The sequence below is a fragment of the Apium graveolens genome, chromosome 10, assembly GCF_009905375.1.
Source record: "Apium graveolens cultivar Ventura chromosome 10, ASM990537v1, whole genome shotgun sequence".
Lineage (NCBI taxonomy): Eukaryota > Viridiplantae > Streptophyta > Magnoliopsida > Apiales > Apiaceae > Apium > Apium graveolens.
This window is the reverse complement of record NC_133656.1, coordinates 158,380,157-158,406,082: the sequence shown is the minus strand read 5'-3', so window position 1 is coordinate 158,406,082 and position 25,926 is coordinate 158,380,157. Positions and strand designations below refer to the sequence as shown.

At 33.4% G+C, this 25,926-nt stretch overlaps 2 protein-coding genes across 2 annotated transcripts; one reads left to right on the top strand and one right to left on the bottom strand.

Annotated features, from left to right (window-relative positions):
- Window positions 1-653: 653 nt before the first annotated feature.
- LOC141690352 (ethylene-responsive transcription factor RAP2-7-like) lies at window positions 654-4,300 on the top strand. The gene is made up of 9 exons (XM_074495144.1): window positions 654-1,394; window positions 1,891-1,916; window positions 2,011-2,041; window positions 2,135-2,222; window positions 2,307-2,452; window positions 2,984-3,087; window positions 3,192-3,331; window positions 3,563-3,658; window positions 3,834-4,300. The coding sequence occupies exons 1-9, from the start codon at window positions 877-879 to the stop codon at window positions 4,008-4,010; spliced, it is 1,326 nt and encodes a 441-aa protein (XP_074351245.1). The 5' UTR covers window positions 654-876; the 3' UTR covers window positions 4,011-4,300.
- A 5,332-nt stretch (window positions 4,301-9,632) lies between these two features.
- LOC141690309 (transcription initiation factor TFIID subunit 5) lies at window positions 9,633-25,378 on the bottom strand. The gene is made up of 20 exons (XM_074495040.1): window positions 25,269-25,378; window positions 24,964-25,111; window positions 24,040-24,121; window positions 21,764-21,842; window positions 21,546-21,643; window positions 21,404-21,460; window positions 19,453-19,540; window positions 18,925-19,034; window positions 17,995-18,096; window positions 15,924-16,072; window positions 14,548-14,658; window positions 14,396-14,465; window positions 14,279-14,318; window positions 13,090-13,248; window positions 12,700-12,776; window positions 11,107-11,223; window positions 10,522-10,787; window positions 10,294-10,389; window positions 10,108-10,186; window positions 9,633-10,006 (listed from the first exon to the last, which is right to left on the bottom strand). Exons 2-20 carry the CDS (start codon window positions 25,107-25,109, stop codon window positions 9,941-9,943), a joined length of 1,992 nt encoding a protein of 663 aa, XP_074351141.1. The 5' UTR covers window positions 25,110-25,111; window positions 25,269-25,378; the 3' UTR covers window positions 9,633-9,940.
- Window positions 25,379-25,926: the final 548 nt, after the last annotated feature.

Below are 25,926 nucleotides of genomic sequence, written 5' to 3'. Positions count from 1 at the left end.
CCGAAGTCGCCATTGTCGTTCTAATTGTAGGAAGAATCTAACCAGTGAAAATGTCTGGATAGCCCCGCGTAGGGCATGAGTTTATTGTTGTCAACACTCCAAGAATGACATAAAGGTGATGTCTAATCATTATTGTTGATCAAGGTTTGCTCACCCACCATTTTAATTTTACTTTAAAAATATTACATTTTTACTAATACAAATAATATATAAAACGGGTGATTGATTCGAGTTTCGAGTCCAATCTAATTAACCGAGGTTAATTGAATCAAGTCGACTTGTTTAATTAATTGAGTCGAAATCTGTATGCAAACTCAACTAATTTAATTTTACAAATTAGTTTATCTAGCTAAATAAACTGATTTTAACAAGCCCAACAAGTTTATTTTAATGATTCCAAAAAATTGACTAGTTTAAATTTATTGTAAAACCAGCGGTAATCTATGTGGGAGCTAGTAAGTTTGATAATAAAAAACAATTATAAACAAAACGTGGCTAAATCAGATATTATCTGTTGTTAAAACAAGCAGAAAGTACTGAATTAGGTGAAAATAAACAATGAGAGAGTACTGTACTTGGTTTTACTTGAAATGGAAAATATACAAGAATGAATACTTCCCTGAACAAAGCTAACCAACTACTACTACACTAAATCATTCAACTAAGAACTAACTTTATAGATACTCCTTCTTTAGGCGTCCAATCACATTTTCCACGCCCTCCCTCCCTCGCTCCCTCCCTCGCTCTCTCTCTCTCTCTCTCTCTCTCTCTCTCTCTCTCTCTCTCTCTAAGTTGCACACACTCACTGTGTGTCTTCTCTCTTCCTCCTTCACTTCAACACACCTATACATACGCAAACATATCTACTTTACGGAAATGTTGGATCTCAATATCAACGACTCAATTCACGAGCTCTCAATCGACTCAAATTGCGATGAAGTTTCCGATCATCGTCATCGTCACTTACTCTTATCAACAACGCCTCGCCGACAGGACTCCGGCACGTCAATCTCCTCCGTTCTCAACGTCGCCGACGAAGCTTCTGGTCAAAACATCGGTGATAACACCGGCGAGTCGTGCTGTAACTTCGAGAGACGCGAATTGAATTCCGTGCGATCAGTTGAGTTGATCACGAGGCAGCTGTTTCCGGCGAAAGGAGGTGAGATGGAGAAGATGAGTGATGAGATTGAGTCGCGATGGTTGAATTTGTCGGTTACTGGTGGTGGTGAAGAGAGTAGGATGATGAGAGGTTTTGAGGATCGGAAGGCTGTGGTGACGGAGGAGGTGCCGGTGACGAGGATGAAGAAGAGTCGGAGAGGACCGAGGTCGAGGAGCTCGCAGTATCGTGGCGTCACGTTTTATCGGAGAACCGGTCGCTGGGAATCGCATATCTGGTATATAATGTAGACACTATCTGTGTGTGTGAGTGTGTTGAATTATGTTTGTTTTGATTGTGTTAGTTTTAGTCAATCTGAGCACGTGTATGTGTGTAAGGTTATGTTAATGAGCTATGTTTAGTTTATATGAATATGATCTAGTAGTCAGCATAATGTATGTTTGTTTGAGTGATGTAGATATGGAGCAGTCTTCCTGCACTGTGTGTGTTTGTGTGTGTGTGTGTGTGAGAGAGAGAGAGAGATAGAGAGATAGATAGATGAAACTGACTTCCTGGACTTTGTGTGAGTGATTTATCATCATGTAGAATTGTAGATAGGGTGGAGACTCCTGGACTTTGTGTGAGTGATTTATCATCATGTAGAATTGTAGATAGGGTGGAGACTTTGAGAAGTACATATAACATGAATTTTGAGATGGAATTTTTTTGCATTGAAATCTATAGGATATTTGTTGAATTAATTGCCGATGCGTGTTTTGGTTTTCATTTGACAGGGATTGCGGAAAACAAGTATATTTAGGTAAGCAGTTGGATTTGAAAATGCGATTAGTTTCTGTTGAGGAAGGGATTATTACAATTAAGCTGATGGTGCTTTGTTGCTTCATTTGTTTTAGGTGGATTTGACACTGCTCATGCTGCAGCTAGGTTTGAGTTTATTTACAAACCTAGTTTATAGCTTGATTTCATATTAGTTGCATCTTTTCCATTGTTTTGAGTACTGTGGATTTTTTGGCAAAGGGCGTATGATCGCGCTGCTGTTAAGTTCCGGGGGCCTGATGCTGATATCAATTTTACTGCAACTGACTATCAAGATGATCTTAAACAGGTGAGTCTTAGGGTTACTATATTACAGCTTCTGATAATTTCTCTTAAAATCTGATCTATGTAAATTTGTCTGAAATCTTTGTAGACGAAGGACATGACGAAAGAGGAATTTGTCCAGATACTTCGTCGTCAGAGCAATGGATTGTCTAGGGGTAGCTCAAAATACAGAGGAGTAACTTTGCACAAAAATGGTCGATGGGAAACTCAAATGGATCAGTTTCTTGGAAAAAAGTGAGACACATTGCAACTAATTAATAAATTTTAATTAGATGTTTCTTACCTTCTTTGTACTAGTCTGTCCAACATTGTCGTCGCCTATGTGATGTTTACATCTAATATAATGGAAGCATTACGGGAAGTAAACCTGCATGCCTAATTGTTCTTTTTTTTTCCACAATGTAAAAGATTACACCGCCTTCATGCCATTATATGGTAGTCAGATAGGATTTACAGAAATGCTTATGACTGAAACTTTAGAGCTTCAATTATTTATCTTCTATTCAACAAAATATGTATGTTCAATTTCTGATCCAGGGCTTCTAATGAAGCAGCTGTTGAATGTAAAGTACCCATAACAGAGAAGAATTTGAAGTCTGCATGCCTAATTGTTCTTTTTTTTCCCAATGTACAAAATTACACCGCCTTTGTGCCATTATATGGTAGTCAGATAGGATTTAGAGAAATGCTTTTGACTGAAACTTTAGAGCTTCAATTATTTATCTTCTATTTCAACAAAATATGTTTGTTCAATTTCTGATCCAGGGCTTGTAATGAAGCAGCTGTTGAATGTAAAGTACCCATAACAGAGAAGAATTTGAAGCCTGGCACTTATGGTGGTAGCTTTAGTTTGGCAAACAATAATCAAGGTACAGAAATTCAATCTTGCTATCTATATATTACGTTTCTCGGTAAATTCAATCTTGCTATCTATATATTACATATACAAAATATGCCTACTTTATTTGAGCAGAGCCTGCAGACACACACCATAATCTGGACCTCGGCCTCTGGATTTCTCCTCCCTGCAATAGTCAAAGAGGGAATAACAGTGTCAGGAATATGCGCATCCATGATCCATCATATCACTTGTGTGGTGGCAAAAGAACCAAGGTAAATGGTTCTTCTACCCTCTTTTGGACTCCAGAGCATTGGTTCCAGATTATTTTCCTCATGGTTGGTCTTGCATTTATTGTTTCAAGTTTTATGTCCTGTTCTTTGGGATATTCTGTGTCACATAATCAATATGATCCCTCTTTTCCCAGCTCAAGTCCTGTGTGAATTGCAAATTTCATTTTAGTTTTTGGAGCTAATGTCCCCCAAAATCTTTTTTGTACTTATTAGGTTGAGGGCTTTGCTCCTTCTCCTTTTGGTAGAGAAACTCCCCACTATATTCCTACCTGGCCTGTTATTCATTCTGGTTTGGCACCAAGCTATGAGGTGATGTGCTTCATCTTAGGGTATCAAAACAGTAAACTATTAACATATGTTTCAATTGCAGGAAGTTACAATATCTTTAGCGTGACCAAGTGAAAATTTCAACAAGCTAAACCACAAATATTACCTAAGAAAATTTTGATGATCATCATTGATGGGCATATCTTTCTCTTAACAGTTAACAGCAATGAAAAATATGGAAGCCCAAGTTGTTCCTTCAAGTGGAATCTCCAACTGGGAATGTCAAACAAACAATCTTGGTGTGGTCAACCCCTTGCCATTGTTTTCTACAGCAGCAGCATCATCAGGATTCTCTTCTAAGACATGGAAATTTCAGTCCCCCTCCTATCACTGAACAAATGGAGCAAGTAATTCTGCTTTTCAACACGTTAGAGCGAAATATTCTATTACCACGGCCACAAATACTGAAAAAATGACTTGGTACAGGCCATGGTGTCTATACTTTTCTTGTGTTATGAACAGCTAGCTGCTGAAACAACCAAGATTTGTGAGGTTTGGATGCATTATCCATTTCGTGTATATATCATACATGTAATAGATAAGTTGAACAAACATATGATATATTCCCTGACATTTCTACCTTTAACTTCTTTATAAAGCATTGTAATGATGTCTGAGGCGAAATATAGGTTTTAGTGTTGACATTGTAGATAACCAGAATAATTAGCCTCGAGAAATATAACATATCAAGGCAATCTATACAAACTAAATCAATCAGTTATACAACGAAGGTCGGAACCCAAAGTCTAAGACCAGTGCCAGATTATGCTATTCATTTGCAAATCTTTATGTCTTGTTAATGTGGTATAGGGGGGGGGGGGGGGTAAGAGCAGGCCATTAGTAATTTAATCCCAGTTTGAGTATGAGTACTCTAGTATATTAGAAATCACTTCTCAAGGTGTTGATATTCGGATCATTGCAATTTATCAAACTGGAAAAAAACATTAATGTAAAAATCTTGTTTGAGCTGAATTCATGAGGGGGAAATTGCCAACAAAATTCTCGAACTCATGTACACGAGTAACTTATAAATATATTATTCATGAGTTCAAGAACTGATGAACAACGAACAACTATAACAACTAACTTACATTATTTATGAGTTTGCTTGATAATTACTTCCATCTACAGTTTAACAAATACAAAAATGCTAAATGAACATTTACGACAGAAATCGAAAAATTCTAGTTTAAGATTTTTAAAGGAGCAGGTGGCATCTTTAATTTGTTGGGTAGCAAACAGCAACTCTTCTTCTCAACAAAGCAAACTTATAAAACTAGCGTACGCTTTGGAACACTTGTATATGAGTCTTTTTTTGGTCGGGACTTGTGAGTCTTTTAACTGAGCTATGCTGAATCCTTTCCTGCTATGTTCACCAGTTCATTCACAAATTATGTCCACAATTTTTATTTTTATTTTTTTTTATTTTGTAGGGTACACGAGGACGATAGTCCAACTAGTTTGCGAAATTTCATGTTTAAATTTAGCTTGTTTGTGAATCAAAATGTTTAACTAGAATTGAAACTCAATATACTTAAAGGATCTCTTGACCAGTAATAAGTATATATTGAAATAAAAAATGTATGTAAAGGAAATAGATATAATTTTTATGACAAATTTTAAATTTTAAATGTTATGAATAACCTAACTAAATTGTTGCCTTTTATGTAACATTTATCGTTTTATCATTATAAAATAATATTATGTGATTTGTAGATTCAATGTTAATTCTGAAAAAAATCAATTTCAAGAGTTACTTAACTAAATTTAATGTTATAAGTCATAATTTATCATCCAAAAAGCTAAAGTAAACAAATATAACATTAAACTTTAAGAACAAACTAGCTTAAAACCCGTGCGATGCACGGATAACATAGAATTTTTTATTATTATTTTATTTAAAAAAAATTGAATTCAATTCTTAATTTTTGTTCATTTAAAACTTTAAATGATATGATTTCATGATAATTATATTAGTAGTTGTATATATTCATAACTTTTTAAAACATATAAACTTATTTAAAGTGATAATATTAGTAACGGGGAAATGTTATTATAATGAAATTATCATTTTATTGAGAATAAAAATATAATGTCTTCATTATGTTCGGACCGTAAAAAGTATTATTTTAGTATGGTGATTACTTAATCGATTAACTATAATTCTAAATAAGATATTTGAAAAATACAATATTACTGATTGAATGATATAGTTTTATTGATAATCATATGTGTATTTAAAAAAAAAAAAATTTATGTTTTAAATTAAAATTTTTGTTTTTAGTTCACATCAATAAGATACGAATTATACTTAGTGTAATTTTAATTTGATATATCTCGAATCAGTGATTTACATTATTTTATTTTAGCCTGATGTTCAACACTTCGACCAAATCAAACTAATTATTTTTACTTTAATTTTATTTTATTTTTAAGTCTGGATCAATAAGATAATTTTGTTTAAGACTGAATAATTAGTATATATGATTTTATTTTTGTTGGTCGAATCGTATTTTTATTTTTGTTTTCTGTTAGTCTGAATCAATTGTATAATGTATTTTTTTTATCCTGAATAAATAAAATATATTATTTTGTTTATCCAAGTTAATTAGTATAATTTTTTAGAAGGATGGATAGTATTAGTATTTTATCTTAGTCCGATTCACATGATATATCAACTAAATCTTAATAATGTTATTTAGTTTGCTTAAATTTAATTAGACTGAAGTAATAAATTAGAATAATATAGAACTGGTTGTGGCTTTAAGGTATAAATTGGTAGAAGAAATTGAATTTAATATAAATTATAATGATGCAGAGTTTGATATAAAATATAATTGAAACTGGTAAACCAATAAAGTAAGTTAACTTTAATATCAATTAAAATTAGAATTTATCAATCCAATAATTAGACTTAGAATAATTAACTAAGGGTAATTAAGTAATTTTAGTAAGTACTGACCGATCAACTACCAAACTTTTAATGTTTCGTGTATTATATAATGAATTATGGCTCATATTCTCACAATTTGGGGAGAGAAGGCCCAAAATCTCACAAGTTGGATTATATGGCCTTTTCTGTCACTCAAAAACGTTAATAAATTTTGCGTTTATATTTATTTAAATATGAAAGTGCTAGCGTAGTGGTTGTGTGGTACACATCAGTGCTATGTGCGCTTGGGAATCAAAGCAAATAACTGATGCGTGGGTGGCCTTCAAATAAACGCATCAAAATCTTGCGTTGAATCATTAACGCAAAATTAAACAGCGTTTTCTGAATTATTTCACAAGCAAATAAAATCAATTATAACTTAAACGCAAGTAATAGATGTGTTTTTCGTTTGAACTGGAAATGCAAAAAAACAGATGCGTGGCCTTCAAATAAACGCATCAAAATCTTGCGTTGAACCATTAACGCAAAATTAAACAGCATTTTCTGAATTATTTCACAAGCAAATAAAATCAATTATAACTCTTAAACGCAAGTAATAGATGCGTTTTTCGTTTGAATTGGAAACGCAAAAAAACATTGCGTTTTTAAGTGATAGAAAATGCCATATTTCAGCGCGTGAGATTTAGGGTCTTTTCTCACCAAATTGTGATATTAAGGGCCATTACTCATATATAATATAGTATAGATGTAATATTAAAAATATTAATATTCAAACAAACAATAACTACAATGAAATGTGATTCATTTACAAGGCTATAAACTAGTAAGTTTTTCAGTAATTTTTTTTACCAAAATCAGTTTTAAGAAAAAAATTCAAGATGGTAAAAATTCATAAACAATAAATATTTAAAAAAGTTAAATAAAAGTTCGTTATTCGGGATCCAGGCTGTCAATCAAGCTTGGTGTCAAAGTTTGTCTATACTGCGGGAAACAGGGTAAGGAGCCTTGAAAGTGCGCTGTGATTTGAATGCCTGGTGAAAAGTGCTGTAATTCGGGCCGAGTGAGTCGAGTTTCGAGTCGGTTTTAATGAGTCGGGCGAATTTAAACCTCTACCCGAAGTCAGCTCGTTTAATTTCACGATCGAGCCGAATTGACTCGAGTAATTAAACGAGTCGGGACCTCTTCCCGAACTCGGCTCGTACAGACCGAGTCGAGCGCACTTAAACGAGTTCGAGCCGGACGAGCTCGCGAGCCGTTCGACTCGAATTACAGCCTACCGGTGAAAACCTCAACTATTTACTTAGATATTTATTAATAAAAATAAATTATCATGACTAAATTGATAACACGTGTACTTTACAATACAAATTAACATATTGTTATAGGTATCTTCTATTAATTAAATATCATAAATTTTGGATTTTTGAAAAAAAAAAATTAACGTTATTTTTACAAAAATACATTTTTTAAAAAAAAAATATTTGCAAAATTAAGAAATTTTTAACTTTTTTTTTTGCAATAATATGATTTTGCAAATGTAACCTCGTATTCAAGCGGAAAAAAAATTGAAGAAGTTGCATTTATGATTAAATTGGTTGTAAACCGTTTTTTCGGTATTTTCAAAAATTAATAAAATGACAAATAAATTGAAAAAAAATAATACTTTTTGGTAATTGTTCAAAAATTTTTGCTAAATTTTAAATAACTTAAAAAAATTATTTTAGAGTTTCTTCTATAGTTAACCTTAAAAGACATAAATAAAAAAAATAAAAGGAAAATAATTTAAGTATGGAACCGACCCAAGTCCTAACTCTCAATCTCCCTAACCCTAAAAACAGAAACTTGGGGGCTAAGTTACAGTTGTACAATAAATCCTAATCCGACTCAGAAACACAAATCTCTCTCCGTATGTCTCTATATATATAATAAAATCCTTAACAGAAAACCCCTGTAGATCGAGTAATCATCATCATCATGGACAAAATTAGCAACTCCGAGAAATTCATAAAATCACTCAAGGTGAAGAGAAGCAGTTGTGATATGATGAAGCGGAGTGTTGGAAAAGGAAAAGAAGGTTGTTCAATTTGTCTCCAAGACGACGAGGAAGAAGTTAGTGTTCTGGAGTGCAATCACGTGTTTCACCAAAGCTGCATCGTCAAATGGGTTCGCGAGAAGAATACATGTCCTTTGTGTCGTTGCAAACTTTACGACAAGAATGCTAATGCTGCTGCTGCTGCTGCTGCTGCTGTGCCAAGGAGGAGGACTCAGCCTCGCATGTCCGTCATGAGGAGCACGATAAGGTTTTCTTTTAGTATGCCTACACAGGGGAGGCCGACGGCGATGGCGATGGCGATGGCAGTCTCTCTGAATTACTAATCATTACTTGTAGTAGTAGTCATATGTTTATCAACAGAGGAGGCTCTCATGTTTATGTCACGAATTTTTCAAGGAAAGAAATCTGTATAGTATACTTTCAATTTTATTTGTATGCAACTTTCACTTGGCTGACACAAACAAATTGTATAATTTTGAATTTTGTGCATTCAAATCTATAGGATATTAATTTTGGTGCAACTGACTATGAACATGGTCTTAAACAGGTGATTCTTAATTAGGGTTACTAAATCACAGGCTTCTGATAGTTTGTATTAAAATCTAATGTGGTTAAATTTATGTCTGAAATCTGTTTGTACACGAAATACATGACGAAAGATGAATTTGTCCAGATACAGAGCAATGGGATGGTTCTAAGATGGTTATTAACTCAAATTACACAAAGCTGATTTATCTTCTTTTATTGTATGAAATAAGTATACACTGCTTTATACAGTAATCCATTCTTTGCAGCAAATTAGAACCTGAAGAAATTTGGTAATTTTCTTCAGCTTCTAATTAAATATTAAAAAAAACCGTCATCCAGTAAATATCTCTTTAATATACAGAGGTCGAAGGCTTAAACATGACTATTTTTACACATTATCAGAATATTGAATAAATATTTAACAGGATACCCAAATAATACACACATGATAGCGATTAAACCTTTCAAATTGCAAGTACATGTAAAAGAATACATTACAGATTCTTCAAAAATTTAGAAAACTTGCTTAACACTAGAGTTATAATTCAACTCGATTTGAATTACATACCTATTAAACGCTAACAAAGACTAAATCTAAACTAATCAAAGAACTATATCTAAACCTGTAACATTTATAGTACAACAGCCAAGATAATTTAGTCCATGTAAATAAATACAAATATTCTTCCAAGTTTCTTAGGTCTGGATACCCCTAAAAAGTCGCCATATCCCACATAGGTACCATCCTATCTCCTGTAATCGCAGGTGCCTTGCAGACTTCTTGATTTAATCAATAAGTTGCTAAGCCCTTTGCAGAGATCGGTCCAGCAGCGAAGAGAAGATTTCTCCGAGAAAACTGTTCATGAGCAAAAAAACAGATAAAAATGTAAGGGTGACAGAGGTAACCAACACCAAATTAACAAATGGAAATTTTCAAAGAGAAATTTGTTGTATCACCTTTACTGCATAGACTGGTGTAGATTTCGTAGGTAGGGTCTTGAGGGATCTAAGCCTGTTTGTAGTACTTCCAGTTTTGCTGATGATAAATAATATAGAGTACAAATATTTTAAACTTTTCAATAATAACTAAATGACTTCTACAGAAAAGAGCATATATGTATAATGTGTTTATAAGTTGCTTACATCTCTTCTGCTTTTGGCACCCTTGTACTTGACGTCACATCCCACAGTTTTACAGTGCAATCAGCAGAACCGGATGCAAGAAGTGAACCCTCACAACTGAAAAAGATGTAACAGAGATGAGAGAAAATCAGTGCACTATTAGATTAATGATCTAAAACACTATCTTCATCCCTTCAAAAGTAAAATGTAAAACAACACAATGAAAATGGTGCAAATAAGAAATTTTACCTGTAATCAAGTGTCCATACACAAGAAGTATGACCGACCAAAGGAGTAACACAACGGCCGCTAGACAAATCCCACATCATAATGGTTCCATCTTCATCTCCAGATGCCATGTATCGACCATCAGGTGACATTGCCAAAGATAAGATCATACTCCTATGACCGATGAAAATTCTCACACACTCTCCGCTCTGTACATCCCATAAGCGAACAGTCTTGTCGCTTGATCCAGTTGCAATGTAGTTGCAATTAGCATGCCATTGAACACACTGGAAGCAAATTAATAGTGTAATTAGCTATAGCTTATTTGTTCTCAAAAGTTTATAGAACAAATAAAAGATGCTACAGCCTCACATATGTGTTTACAAATGACTTGCATCTTCATATAATTTGGCAGACTGGTTCTTGAAATAACAATATACTGATGACATGCATATGAGACATATTTTTATACCCATTATGATAACTATAAAGAAAGAAAATGAAATCGAAGATCAAGGCTTTATTGGCACTATATCACATGGCTAATATTACTGTATAAAAAATTGTAATGAATTTCATAATCCAAACATGTAGAAAAATACTCACATCAACATCAGATAAGTGCCCTGCCATGATTCTGAGAGGCTGTATTCTGTCCATTGACCAAATTCTTGCAGTTCGATCGTGCGAGGAACTGGCAAAATAATGTCCTGCTGGACTAAACTGCATTTAAATTCATGACAAAAGATTAGCACATTTCAGCCTCTTCGTAAAGTCATGCCTTAGTTTGTTCTACCAGTTGCATATAGTAATGTGTAAAAGATAATTAGAAACGGTCAGTTATAAATGATAACATATGATGCAGTCTGGACTACATTAGTGTGTAAACTTATTCCATCTTTAATGAGAACTTTGTGTGTCACTTTTAGAACAATATTAGAAAAGTCGGCCTTTTCGGGCCGGGTCAGATTTTCGGACCCAGGCTTTTTGTGCATCACTAATGAGAAATCAGAAACTGCCGGGAGATCCTACACAGGAAGACAGTAAATTAATCAGAAATTACAAAAAATACTAGGACTGATTGATGTGTTGCTTAGTGGCGCTATACCAGACATTGATTTATAAACAACTTTTTATAACTTTTGATATTTATTCTAACCAATCCCTTTGCCTAACTTCGAGAGTCCTCTTCTTTTTTTTTGGCTTCACTGATTAAAAAAAATTGTACTTCCGGATAAATTGATAATTCAGGATAAATTGTGTGCTAAAGCAATGAAGTAGCAAATAAGCCCTTGCCGGTCGAAACTTTGCAAACAAAAATCTAGGGTTCTAGTCGAATAAAAATAAAGACTTTCATTGCTACTCTTCAAAAGTTCTTATTCACCGGAATGGGTCATCTACTAAAAGAATCCAAAAGGGAGAACCCTCTTTAGGTTGCATGATGCGGGCATAGGCAGTGTACACTAACAAGGGATAAAGATCATAAAGTAAACTAAAATATTAACACCTCCATATATTAAAATGATTCCCGGATATGCTACATACTTCCGCAGGATTAATTCTAAAATTATAAATTGCTTCAACCGAATTTTACCAATTACTAAACCCCCTCCAAACTTAAGGGTTAAAAAAATGGCAAAGACGAAACTCCACTTTTAAATAATATATCTCTTCTTAACATCATTATAGAACATAGCCTCAGAAACATATTGTTCAAGAATAATATATGCATCTGTCCCCAAATGTTAACTCACAGGCATAGGTCTGAAAACACGCTTTAAGGCTAATTTGGTGTACCACATTGAAACAGCAAGTATATTCTCTATTCAATGTCTCACAACCAAGGGATAACACCTAAATAAGAAGAGTGTGCATAACAGTCACAAACACATACAAGCCCGTACTAAAGATTTATGCAAGTCGCAAAACATTACGAGTATAAAAAAAAATGTCTAATTTCAAGATGCGTCAGACTTCAGGAATGAGAAAAAGTGGAAAAAGAAATATGAATCAAATGACACTCCAGCAGTTGTCATATATACTGTTTAATTAAGGAATCTGTAAATATTACTTTATCAACTCTACTAAATAAAATACCCATTTTAAGATTTTACACAAACACGTAGAAGAAAGCTGATGGAGTAGAAGTATGGCTATAACTCTATAATCTATTTAAAAGAAAAAAGTACATATTCTTACTTGAACATCCCATACAGGGTAATTATGACCTTTGTAGCAAACAAGATTTGCATTCAACTTGGTGCTCCACAACCGAACTGCATATAAAAAGTATGTATTTTAAACATATCACTGGTTACAGGAATGGCAACCCATTATACCACATAAACAGGTCCCGTAATCTCGTGTGTCATCCATTTCAAGAAATAAAATATAAAATCTAAATTGTATTTTAATAGATTTCGAAATATTAATTTACACGTCTGCAAAATATTTACATCTTTGTTATAATTCAAAAATAAGAAGATCTCAGAAAGAAATTCCTTTTGTAATTTTAAATTTACATTTAAAATTTAGGAATCATTTATGACGTATTGAAGAAAACATTCAAAAAAAATTAGGGGTTAGTACTTGTTGAATCTGATGAAGATGACAGAAGAAAATCCCCAAAAGGACTAAACGCGGCAGAATATATAGGACCAGAATGACCGCGATATAATGAATACGATCTTTTCCCCGAATTTGTTCCAGGCACACTACGAGCTGCCTCATTTTCCTCCGGCAAAATAGCTGCATGAAATAAAAATTTGTTATCTGGATAAACTGTTCAAAACAATAAAGCTTACACCATACATGTTGAACCCAGAAGGAGGTGTCTAAGCCTACTAGATCCTAGTGCTATAATTGTCAAGTTGACTGTCAAAAAAAGATACGATACATATACACTTATACAAAAGTTTTCAGTGTATGTTTTTCAATAACTAACTTTAGTGGCTTATCTTACAACAAATTAATGTCCTACATATTGTCATGAGAATTGATAATAGAAGTGTTGCAAAATGTCATCAGTTTCAATTAATATCCTCTTCTAGTAACCAAAAGACCCCAGTCAAGGAATACCATATTCTGAGTTAAAAAAGCCATAGCATCAACTGGTCAAGAGACGGCAATGACATGAAAGTGAAAACAGTTACTAATGATGCAGCGCACAACAGACATAGTGCTGGAGCCAAGAACAAAAAACTTGAGTTAAATTAGCAAGGTAGAAGTGCTAAGAGAAAAAATGCAATTAGAAAAGTAGAAGATTTTTATTTGCTCTAAATCTGTATAACCGTAAGATGTTCATTTATTTATTAGCAGTATTCGTTCTACAAAAGTTGATGGATGATTATGAATTACAGTAAACAAATAAAAATTTCTTGCTCTCATAGAATATTATTGACATTCCAGAGTAAACTAGTATCACCTTTATAAGTATTAAGAACTTAATGGTCTAAATGATGCAGGACAAGAATAAAAGAAAATATACAGGAAAGATATAAATTGAATAACCGCACAAACAAAACCCACATGGCCTAAGGCGATCCAACCACAGAAAACCAATACCCTAGGATTTCAACAGCGGAAGAGATTAGCATGATTTGCAACCCATAAGAAGATAAAAAAATCATAATTCCCTAAATAGAAGTCATAATTCCCTAAAAGGTTAAACACTATATACTACGTCATGTTAAAACATCTAAATTTACATCTTAAATATCAGCAGTCACATTATTGCAGAAGGAAAAACCATTGAATACAACTCATCATACGGACTTACAACTTTCAGTCTGCTGCCCAAGAAGTGCCATGTCCCATACCTTCAAAAAAAAGTTTTATATTTTAGAACAGGCTACTCAGAGATATTAGTAAAAGCTGAAATAGCTTAGAAGAAGACCTTCAGCGATGAATCAGAAAATCCACCTGCAACCAATGATCCGTCATGTGATATTGAAGAACAGTTCAACCTAGAAACAATTACTTATTAGATAGAACTTGTGTGGCAAACATAGAAAGAATCATTGTATTTTGTTCGAAACATAGATATACCCATTATGAGAGTTGAGAAATGTATAGAAACTGACTGACGGCAAAGCTACATTGCTCAACTGTACACGGTTTCTAAGGTCATCAAGAATCGAATATTCCACCTCTGTTGGTCTGGAACAAACACAAAAGAAGTGACTATAAGACACAGCATGTTTACAACGAGCTGAATTCATCAGCTAAGTTCATGTAAGCTAATTTTAAATCTGATGAATATATAACTTGTTAAGACCCTTTTCAAAAAGTAAAACAGAAGCAATGCCAAAATGTAAGGTTTGCCTACTTTCATAATTAAAATGTACCCTTTCCATTGGAAGCGAAACCACCTTGTGCAAGAATGCAAGGCAATGCAAAGATGTAAGACTTGCATAGTTATCATGAATCAAGTTGAGTCATTCCTATTGACAAAGGAATCAGCTTTTGCTGTCATGAAGCTGATCTACTTAATAAAAGTAATTTACAGGCAACAGGAAACAAAAAATTTACTTCTCTAACTCATTAAGTGTGTTAATCCCGAGAAGTTCATTGCTATGTAAAATTTATTTACAGGCAGCAGGAAACAAAAAATTAACTTCTCTAACTCATCAAGTGTGTCAATCCCCACAAGTTCATTGCTAATATACATACACAAAATGATAAATAACAGGTATTAAACCATGTGTATTTTTGAAAACATTCAGATCCATGAAAGTTCCAACCACCGTTGCAAATTTGCAACTTAGAATTGAAGATCCCTACCTGCAAAAAATTTATGACAACGCGTGTGCAGTTAGAATTTTGGGGTTTTATTGTAGTCGTTACTTCCCAACTCAGTGAAAATGACTACTATTATTTCTTTTTGTAAGATTTAGTTTAACACATTTGTCCTAGTAGTAGTATGCCTCAACAGATTTTACAAAGACTCCGCTAAAACCAATAACAAGCATAGTCCCATAAGGCCATTCCCCTCCAATTTCCAACAATTATCCATCTGAAAACTCCCACTTCCAATAGACCATTTGCACCTTGGAATTGAAGATCCCTATTTGAAAACAATTTAAGATGACATATGGGCAGCTCGAATTTTGGGGTTTTATTATGATAGCGACCTCCTGACTCAGTGTAGTAACTATTAATTCTTTTTGCAAGATATAGTTTTACGCATTTGTCCAAGTATGCTTCAATAATTTTGACAGGCTCAGCTAAAAAAATTAACAAGCACAGTCCCATTAGTTCACTTCCCTTCCAACTCACACAAACAACCATCCAGAAACCCCTTCCACTTTCAATTGCCACCCCCTCCCAAAAAAAAACCTCATGCATAAAAATATAAATAATCAGCATTTAAAATATCAGAAATGAGGCTAGAATATATAAATAAAAGAAGGTTTGAAAATTACATTACTGGCAAAGAAAGCTCTGATTTGACACGCGGGGCTGCAGATACACTTCCCTCAGTCCTGGCAGCTTTTGCGGCAGCACCAACAACTTTGTCTTTTTTCAATTTTTTAGAAGATGTGCCTTGCTTTCCTCCCTCCATTGACCTTTTCTGGTCAAACGGTTAGATAGAAATCGAAATGAGACCAAGCATTTTAAAATGTGAGTAGCTCAGCATATTGTTAGGAAACATAATAAATAGAATAAATATTAAGTCAGTTACGAATCTGAATAATTAGTGTGTGCATCAGTTATGGATTTCAAAGGGAGGATTTGGTGGGAATAATAATATTTTAGCTTTAATTTAGGGATTGTGAGTTGAGATTGGGGTTATAAATAGGGAAGCCATTTATATGTTTGAGAGAGGAAGAAATAAGATTGACTTATGTGTGTTTGTGGAGAGTGGGTGGTCTCTCGAATACCACCTAGTTGTGTGTGTGTTTATCAATAAAAGAATTCGTTTCTTTATATATATATATATACAAATATAAGGACTGGACAGGTCCTAACAGTGGTATCAGAGCACCTCTGTTCTTGGGGCAACGACAAGTGTAAAACAAGTTGAAAATCGAATCGACGACTTCCAGGGAATTTTTTTTTGTAAAGATGCAAGCAAAATTTTTGAAGTTGGATATTGAAAAGTTTCAAAATGACATTTCTTTCCTCAAAGAAGGTATGGTTGCCATACTTACAAAAATGGACAACTATAGTCGCAAGACTACTGGACCATCTCCGCCTGCTCGTGAAGATTCGCAAGACTTGGAACAGGCCAAGAAGTCGGTCCACGAAATTGAGGAGAATCTGAATGGAATACAAGCGAATGACAGAGAGCTTAAATCAGATTTTCAAAAAATTGATTTTGGAAAATTTCAAGAAGATGAAAAGGCTCGTCAGCAACCACCAATATTGGAGGTTTTAGGGCAGACTCCGTTAAATTCCAATAGTGGCAACAACAAAGAACAAGAGACTTGTTTGTTTGATGTCTCATCGCCTCCAAACTCATCTATGGACTCTTTATCACAAATACTTGAAATAGTCATATTCGAAGGCTTAAAACTTGAAGGTGGGTCGTTGAAGGCTGAAAGTTATTTTGACAATTATTTTGAATTAGTAAACCTCTCAACGCCAACTAAGAAGGTCTGGTCGGCTGTAGTATACTCTGTAGTATACTCGAGAAATGATCTTTTGTTCTTGGACTATTGCGGGAAATGTCAGCGGCCTTCTTGTAACTGGGAGGAATTTAGAAAATTATTGGCGGAGAGCCAGGGGTTCTCGATTAGAAAGAAAAGGAAAAAGAAAGAATGAGACAATTTTCTCATTTGAACCTTGAGGACAAGGTTCAAGTTTGGGCGGTGGGTAATGTTAGGAAACATAATAAATAGAATAAATATTAAATCAGTTACGAATCTGAATAATTAGTGTGTGCATCAGTTATGGATTTCAAAGGGAGGATTTGGTGGGAATAATAATATTTTAGCTTTAATCTAGGGATTGTGAGTTGAGATTGGGGTTATAAATAGGGAAGCCATTTATATGTTTGAGTCAGGAAGAAATAAGATTGACTTATGTGTGTTTGTGGAGAGTGGGTGGTCTCTCGAATACCACCTAGTTGTGTGTGTGTTTATCAATAAAAGAATTCGTTTCTTTATATATATATATATACAAATATAAGGACTGGACAGGTCCTAACACATATTAAACATATTTACATAATACAAATTTCTCTTGCGCAGGAATTTTGACAAACATAATACTACTGTATACAATATGAATTAGTCACTATGTTACTCTGACTCGGCTAGAAGTCTCCGACATAGACACGTGTCCAAGTATCGGACTCGTTAACATTTTGAAAAATATACATGTTTCTGGCCTAAAATAAGTGTCAAAGTCCGGGTGTTCATGTCCTTGTGTCGGGTGTCCGACACGGGTACTCGAAGGTAAAATGAAGAGTCCGAGTAACATAATAAATTACATAATACTTATAATTTATATCCTCCCAAAACATTGCACCAGTAAAAGTATATCTGGCACCTTATTCTCTTCTGATTCCCCTTCTTTCGTTTCTCCTTCTGCCTTTTCTGGATCTGAAAGCAGAGTCTTTTCCAATCGTTCTTCTACAGAATCTTCAAGCAACTGGTGCATCAAAATGGTCAAGGAAGAGGATAAGCAAAAAAAAAAATCAAGTAAGAGTGATATTGCAGGAGATGAAAATTGTTTAAGCTAGAAGCTAATAGGTAATTTTTGCATTAATGAAAGGTTGTTCTAAAATGAGAGATACATACATTTTAAGCAAACAGTAACAGGTATAGTATGCAAAATACACATATTACATGAACCGAAGACTGCATTTCAGGTGTTGGTATGTATGTCTGTGGTGCATTGAGTACATGTAATTACTTCATAAATATCTGAGCATATTCTAAAAATTATAAAATATGAACATTGGTGCATAATCACAATTTTTTCAATTTAGAAGCTCGATGTTACATCGTGCAGATAAATGTTCTTTCTGGATGAAAAAGTCACTATGATAAGCATCCACACCGACACAAAGACACAACTAAAGCTGTGTTCTCCGTGGTGCAAGTAAAAGTTCTAAAAATGTAAAATAACTTCATAATGTAGTTTGTTTTGTCAATAAGCTCAAGTAACTTTGGCCATTTTTTTATTGTTCCAAGGTTTGGCCTCTGAAATGAAGTTTAAATGTAGTTTTTGTTTTGTGATATATCATAAAATTGAGGAGTTTTTCCAGGAAATTATTTATTAAACCTTTAGAATCTGAGGTGGTGTTTTACAGTCACAGATGTCTGCAGGAAAGTGAATTCATGCTTCCTTTTGTTTTCAAGTGGAATACTGAACTAAAATGTCCCCACTTATATATACAGAGCATAAACTTAAACATAACAAAAAAAATAGCAACAGAAAAGTTGATTTCAACAATGAATTGTCAGACTGACTTACTCCCCAATGTATTTCTTTCTGATTTATTAGATTAGCAGTGTCTTGACCACTGCCCACTAGCGTAACAACTTCAGTATCATCAGAAAGTGAGATGGGTTGTCCAGGAGAAACTGTCAGCACATGCATCATGAGATACATTACATCAGTTCAAACAAAATTTTCAATTAATTTAAGGAAAATAAGAAAATGCAAAATCATGCTGTAAAGAACTAAATAGTACTCCCTCCTTCCCTTTTTAGTTGTCACATTTGACTAGTCAAATTGACCAAAGTTTAACCGAAGTTTATTAATATTTTATCAATTGATAATATAAAAAAAAATCATTGGAAAGAACTTTTAATCTACTTTAATATGTAAGTTTCAATTTTTTAAATTAATTTAAGAGTAACTTATAATCTTTGGTTAAAAAATTAGTCAATTTGACCGATAAAAATAGAAATGTGACAACTAAAAAGGGACGGAGGGAGTACATGACTTATAAAAAAACTAAATAGTACGTGAGTGGTTGATAAGGTTTAAAAGTCATACCTTGGAAGTTGATATGTTCATTTATAATCCCAAGCATCGTAATAGATTGTGTCTTGTGTAGATATTGCATCATTAGATCGTAAGAATACTGAGAACAATTTTAGGGAAAAGTTTAACGCTTAGCAAAAAAAGAAGAAAAGTCTAACAATACGAACAAACGTTATCAACACAATAAAACTCTATTACTTATAAATCAGATATGAAAACATGAAAGCAAGCAAAGACAGTACTACCCAAAGTAGTAAACAATAACAACTAAAAAAATGGTAATCACATATGAACAAATTAAATCACTGGAAGATGGACTCAATATATGTATTTGTTTTTGTGGCATCCCAATAAGAAGACATGTATTCCATGACAGACTGACAGTGGACTGAGGCTTATTAAAGCTACAGATGCTTCATCAATGCAAGATTTAAAACAACCTCAAACTTACTGAAAACAAAACCTAGTTCGCCAGAAGAATATTGGGACGGAGATCATATTTGAAAGAGAAATTAGCCCATGTGCTATTGTTTCATCTTGCTGAGTGTAAAGCTTGTCTATTGCTGCCTGTAGCATTTAACCTTCCTTTTCTTTTCCCCAAATTAAAGTTTAAGAACTTGAACAAAACCACATATAACATCAAAAACCAGTGTAACTATTTATTTGGATATTTATGTTCATGTTTTACTTAAAAGTAACAACATTTTAATTACTAAACTGGAATCTTAAAACAATAACAAAATTATTTTGTGTCCTAAGAAATTGAAACACGAGCCACAGAAAAACCTGACTTCCAATCTTGTTGTTAACAATCCAAACCTAACCTAATTCCAAATGTACAGATTCTTAGTTTAATCCTCCACAATAACTTCTCAAAATTTATTATATTCCAAATTTTGAAATTCAATTTAGCGACTCTTCTTTCGTTAATACTCCCTCGCTATATTATTTTTAGCTGTAAAAAACAAGATTAGGTATACTTTTTTTAATATTAATTTAACATGAACTCCAAATCCTCCCAAAGATATATATATATTTCAAAATCTGTTTGAACATTTTAAAATATAATACTTTTTCTAATAAATTAGATAAAATCAAGAATATCATAATAAGATATATCAAATAAAATATTTTTAAAATTTTAATGTCCGGCATAATATTTTATTCTTTTTTACTAACAGTCGTTACACAAACCCCGTTTTGTTATCCTCTCATATAAGAAAGAAAATGGTTAAAACTGTGTCGTGTTTTTTTCATCATTATTAAAATTAACAAAAAAAAATCCCCTAAAAGGACCTGACCTATATAGCGCTTTCGAATTAAAAAAGCTTATGAATGACACAAATCAGTTCACAAACACCTCAAGGTATGGTCATATACTGCACATGAGAAATTTAAGATCTGTGAGATTTTGATGAAGGGATAGTTTGGCTTTATGCATTTCCATCCCCTCTCCCCAACTTCTTTCTCAATAGCCTATCATGCCCATCACCTCTACAAAGGTCTTATCACAACCCTATACTCTACAATTCAATATCAATTTACACCCTCCTTTAATCATAAAGTAATTTAATCAACAGTAAGATATACAATCCATTCATATTATTTAGCTATTAAAATTTAACATTAAAGGTATATTAAAAAAAGGTGGAGAAAATATTATAGTACAATTAAAGTAAGATCATATTTTTCTCTATGCAAATTATATGGCCAAAGTTTAATATAAAATTCCAAAATTTATTTTATAAATTTGAAGAATGGTTTAAATGTTATAAAAATGTATAGGGATGTAATTAGACCTTTGTAAAGGTGAGGGGCATGAGTCGGGGTAGTTTATATTCATATTTTTGTACTTTCTTCAAGTAAAATGCAGATAACATGACATATTTCACATGGCACCAAATATAAAAAAGTTCTATTTGTGCATCTTCTTATATTAATTATATATGTGGCACCGAATTACCTGACATATCTTTATATTCACTTTACTCTGCCTCAGAGAATGAGCAAATTCCATCTCCTGCATTGTTATAACTAAATAAATTACAGAAATCATCCACAACAGTACAAAAATAGTAATTTGCATATCGTAACAAACAAGTAACCTCCAGATGAGAAGGTGACAGAACGCCTTCCAACTTTTGGAGGTCACGTAAATGCATCATTTCATGGTCTTCACGGAATTTGTTAAAGAAGGCCCGAGCTGATGAAAAAAGTATATTATTTGAAAGGAAGGCCAAGAGTAAAGCAAATAAAGTATGTTCCTTCAACACATTTGCAGCTAGGATGCACAAAAGAAATAATATGACTATGAACAAAGTACCTTCTTGAAGATGACCTTTTGCCACAAGATCCATAAAGCAGTGGACAAAGACCGGATACAAGATACGGAGCAATTCATGCTGCATATAAGAAATGCAATCACAGTGAATAAATCTTGTCTTAGCGCAAATAAGATAAAGAATCCAAAATGCATCACTCTTACTTTCACACACACAATAAACAACATGATTATTTCACCTTAGTTACCCGGACTCTTCATTTTGCTTCGAGTACCCGTGTCGGACACTCGACACTCGGACATGGGTATAGACACTTGGACACTTATTTTAGGCAAAAAACATGTAAATTTTTCATAATATTGCCGAGTCCGACACTTGGATATGAACCCGTGTCCGACACCCATACCCGAGTCCGGGTAACATAGTATTTCACTAAGGTTAGAGACTCGTTGCTAAAAGATATTGACGAATGTGACTACTCTCCTGACAATAGTTTCAACGGAGAACATCCTAGACAGGGAAGCTTCCTTTCAAAGTTATAATGAAAAGTAACCCCAATTTATGTGCAAGTAGACTAGTAATATCTCACGAACTTCACATAGCTACAATTAGATACAAAGTAATAATAAACATAATAAAAATTCTCAGACACCAAAGTCTTTGTAATGTAAAGTATAACAATCAAGCTTGTAAGGTATATTTCCTGTAAAGTATTTTCACATTGACAGAGGTTCCTATAGGCTGTCTTACAGTACAATAAATGGCCGGATCATATTGGTACTAAAATTAGTGAAATGGAAATAAGACACTTGTACTAGTTCATCTTAATTTTAAGTTAAATTTTTCCCATAGTGCTTTTCAGCCAAGTAATCATCAATTTCAACAAAATATACACCATGAGAATAGTAGTGGTATACTTATCTTCTTTTTTGATATAGTGTTATCAACAGAAATGATAATACATAATAATTCCTAAGAATCATAAAATAGCATCCTTTCCAATTTAGGTAAGTACTTAATTATGATTATTAAGATGCGTTTGCCTCCGACTATCTACTGATGCAGGACTTTCTTTGGAATAATATTGATTTTTTATTCTTGGAAATCGTATAATTCATTGCTTATCGATAAATCTTTGATAGCTTATTTATTTCTACTATTCTGTCCTGCATCATCTACACCCCTTAAGCCCCCAAAATTTCAATATTTAATGGATACAATACAAAATCAGGGAACGTTCCACTATCATTCCTAGTTGCCTAATGTAGTCTGCAGTTTTTCTAACGGTTTAAAGTGCTAAGAAGTGCTAAGAGATTGACCTTTATGCTCAAATTAGGGGACGTCAGATTGTCAGAGGTCTTATAGATTTCAACAATTAGATGTGGGCCTAATTGTCTGCTCCTAAATAGAAGAGAAAAAAGATGAGATGAATTGCAGAAGTGCCAGAAAGATCCATATTGAGGCCACTATTTCAACCCTCGGATTTGAATGGCCTAAAAGTACCAATCTATAGCTTGACAAATGAAATAGCTTCTCACAATAAAGGTGGAGTTTGAATTTACCTTTTAATCAAACTTGTCATGGAAACTAGCATTTGAAACACATAAACAGTTAATTTAGTGTTATGTTCTCAGTGGGGAATGTTAGCCTAAAATCGTTGTGGTCCATGCAATCTCTGAGGTGATAATTTGAGCTGTAGAGTAGTAACAAGCTAAGGAATGACACACAGAAATAACGATATTGTGCTTTTGGGGCCGCGTTCCAACTCTCTTTTTTTAAACTTGCTCTAGAATCTTTACCTAATCTCTTCCAAGTTATACCCAACATATGAAATTTTAGCGATTTTTAATCCCATGTCTATTTCTACAATCATGACTTAAAAATCGAATATAAATGCTAGTTATCAAACTGCTATGCTTTGTCCATCTATTCCAGCAGGAACTGGAACAGATGTGATTCTACTACCTAATTCAGTATAAAGGTAAGAATTCAAATAAAACTTTACAAGATATATCGATCAACTATTATTAAGGAGTAAATTCTGAATTCCAGATTCCAGTGATATCAAACTGAGATCTAAGCTACATCTTCTTCGAAAGCATCCTTACCAAAAGTTAGTAAGACTTTCTACCAAATGCCTTACCAGTACCACACATATAAAATGGTCAGATCCTCTATTCTTCTGGAGTTTGATGTCAACAGAAATAATTATCATTTTTACATACATATCCAGTCTTACATATGACTATTGGCTACAATCCTTCATGTCATCAACAAAATTATATAGCTTACAAGAAACAATATTAGTCCGACTCACCTTATACAAATCCAGAGAACTGTAAGTCCATGACCTTAGCTTGCAGTATCCATCTTCATATTGTTCAGGAATATTGTCTGGCCTGAAATTCAAAAAAAGAAAATATATATTGTTAACAAAATGGATGCGGACTCTACAGTAAAAGCAATTCCTAGATGACAATCAAGTAAAGCTAATGGCACACCTAGCGCTAAGAAACCGAATTTCTCCTCTCCCCCTCTTCCTCCATAGAATCATATTTTTTCAGGTGAGTCGCATTTTAATAAAGTACTTTGCAAGGTTATAATGTACTGCTAATGCTAAGTGGCATTTTACGGCCAACCAAACTACAACTTCCATTCAAAATACTATTGCAATTATGTACACGTTATGTCTCTGACCAACATCACTAATATCAAATTTTGCAACTCTAATACAGTAAACTATATCAAAATTCTAAAGCCAATATTTTCACTTCCAAACAATGAAAACAATTAGAGTTACTTTCTTATCTAGATCAACGAAACTACATAACACAATGCATGGAAAGAAGCTCAGGGAAAAAAAAACATCCAACAATTTTCTCTGGAGCAGATGATATAACAGTACAAGGTGTAGAAAATCCAGAAAAACATACAGGGTTCACTAGTGAAGTTTTGATAATTATACATTGAATTATCTTGTAGTAGCCATAATTTAAAAGAAGAACAAAATGAGGGTAAATGTCAGAAAGTTGTTAAGAGTTTTAACGAATAAATCAACAGCAAAAATTGCACAACTAATCTCAACTGCAAGACTTACAATCGACAACAATTCATAACAACACTAACCATTGAAAACAATTGTGCAATGAAGTCAACACACTACACCAGTTCCTAAACTCCACAATTACAACAAATGTGCTAGTAAAAACATAATCGACAAACGCAAACGACGAAACCATACTCTGAGAAAGAAACAACTTGTTTGGCAGCATCAGGATCAGCATTGTTTTTAGCTTGTTGTTCTTCTTGAAGCGCAAGCTCGGTCTGCTTCAACCCCTTCTTCTTCAGGTAAGCTAACACGACTTTCTCAATTTCCTCTTCGTCCATACCTACATACACAATTTCTCAGAGGACTTTTATCAAACACCTTACAAGCATTGTTCAAAATCGAATAGAAGAGAAAAATAGCTCGAAAGACCAAATATATAACAGTTTATGAGGGCATTCATATGTATATAATGTAAGTAGAGGCTAGAGCATATTTACCTGAGAGAGTGAAGTTGGGGAAGTGTGGATTCGAGAGCAATTGAGAAGAGACGGAGGTAACTTTAAATTTGATTTGATTTCCCCAATTTAAATTATGCCCAACGGTGCCGACTCGGGTCGGGCGGTTCGATAAATTACTAGCACTTTGTTAACTAGGCCCAGGAGCAAGTCTCGGTAAAATCGAACCGAAACCAAAAAATTAAACCGAGCCGTGTTAATTTAGTTTATATCTAATTTTTCATAAAGTTAGTATATACGGTTCGAATTTAATAGATCAAAATAAAAAATTGGTTTGATTTGGTTCGTTTTGATTCTTTTAAAATATATTTATGTATAGACCAATTTATAAATATTATAAATTTATATTATATATATTTTATATTTATCTTAAAAATTTATAATTATAATTTTTAATTATATTATACATTATAAGAACTCTCTATATCACAGTACTTTAATTATGTTTTAGATTTCATATTTTTTGGTTTATTTTTTAATACAATTTTTTTTGAAAAGGAAATTTAGTCCTTGGTTCGAAACTAGACTGAACCGAATTATTTCGGTTTGATTCGATTCAGTCCATAACACAACTTCGGTCCGATTCAACCCAAGAAAAAATAACGTTTTGGTTTTCGTTTCATTGGTTTGGTTGAGTTTT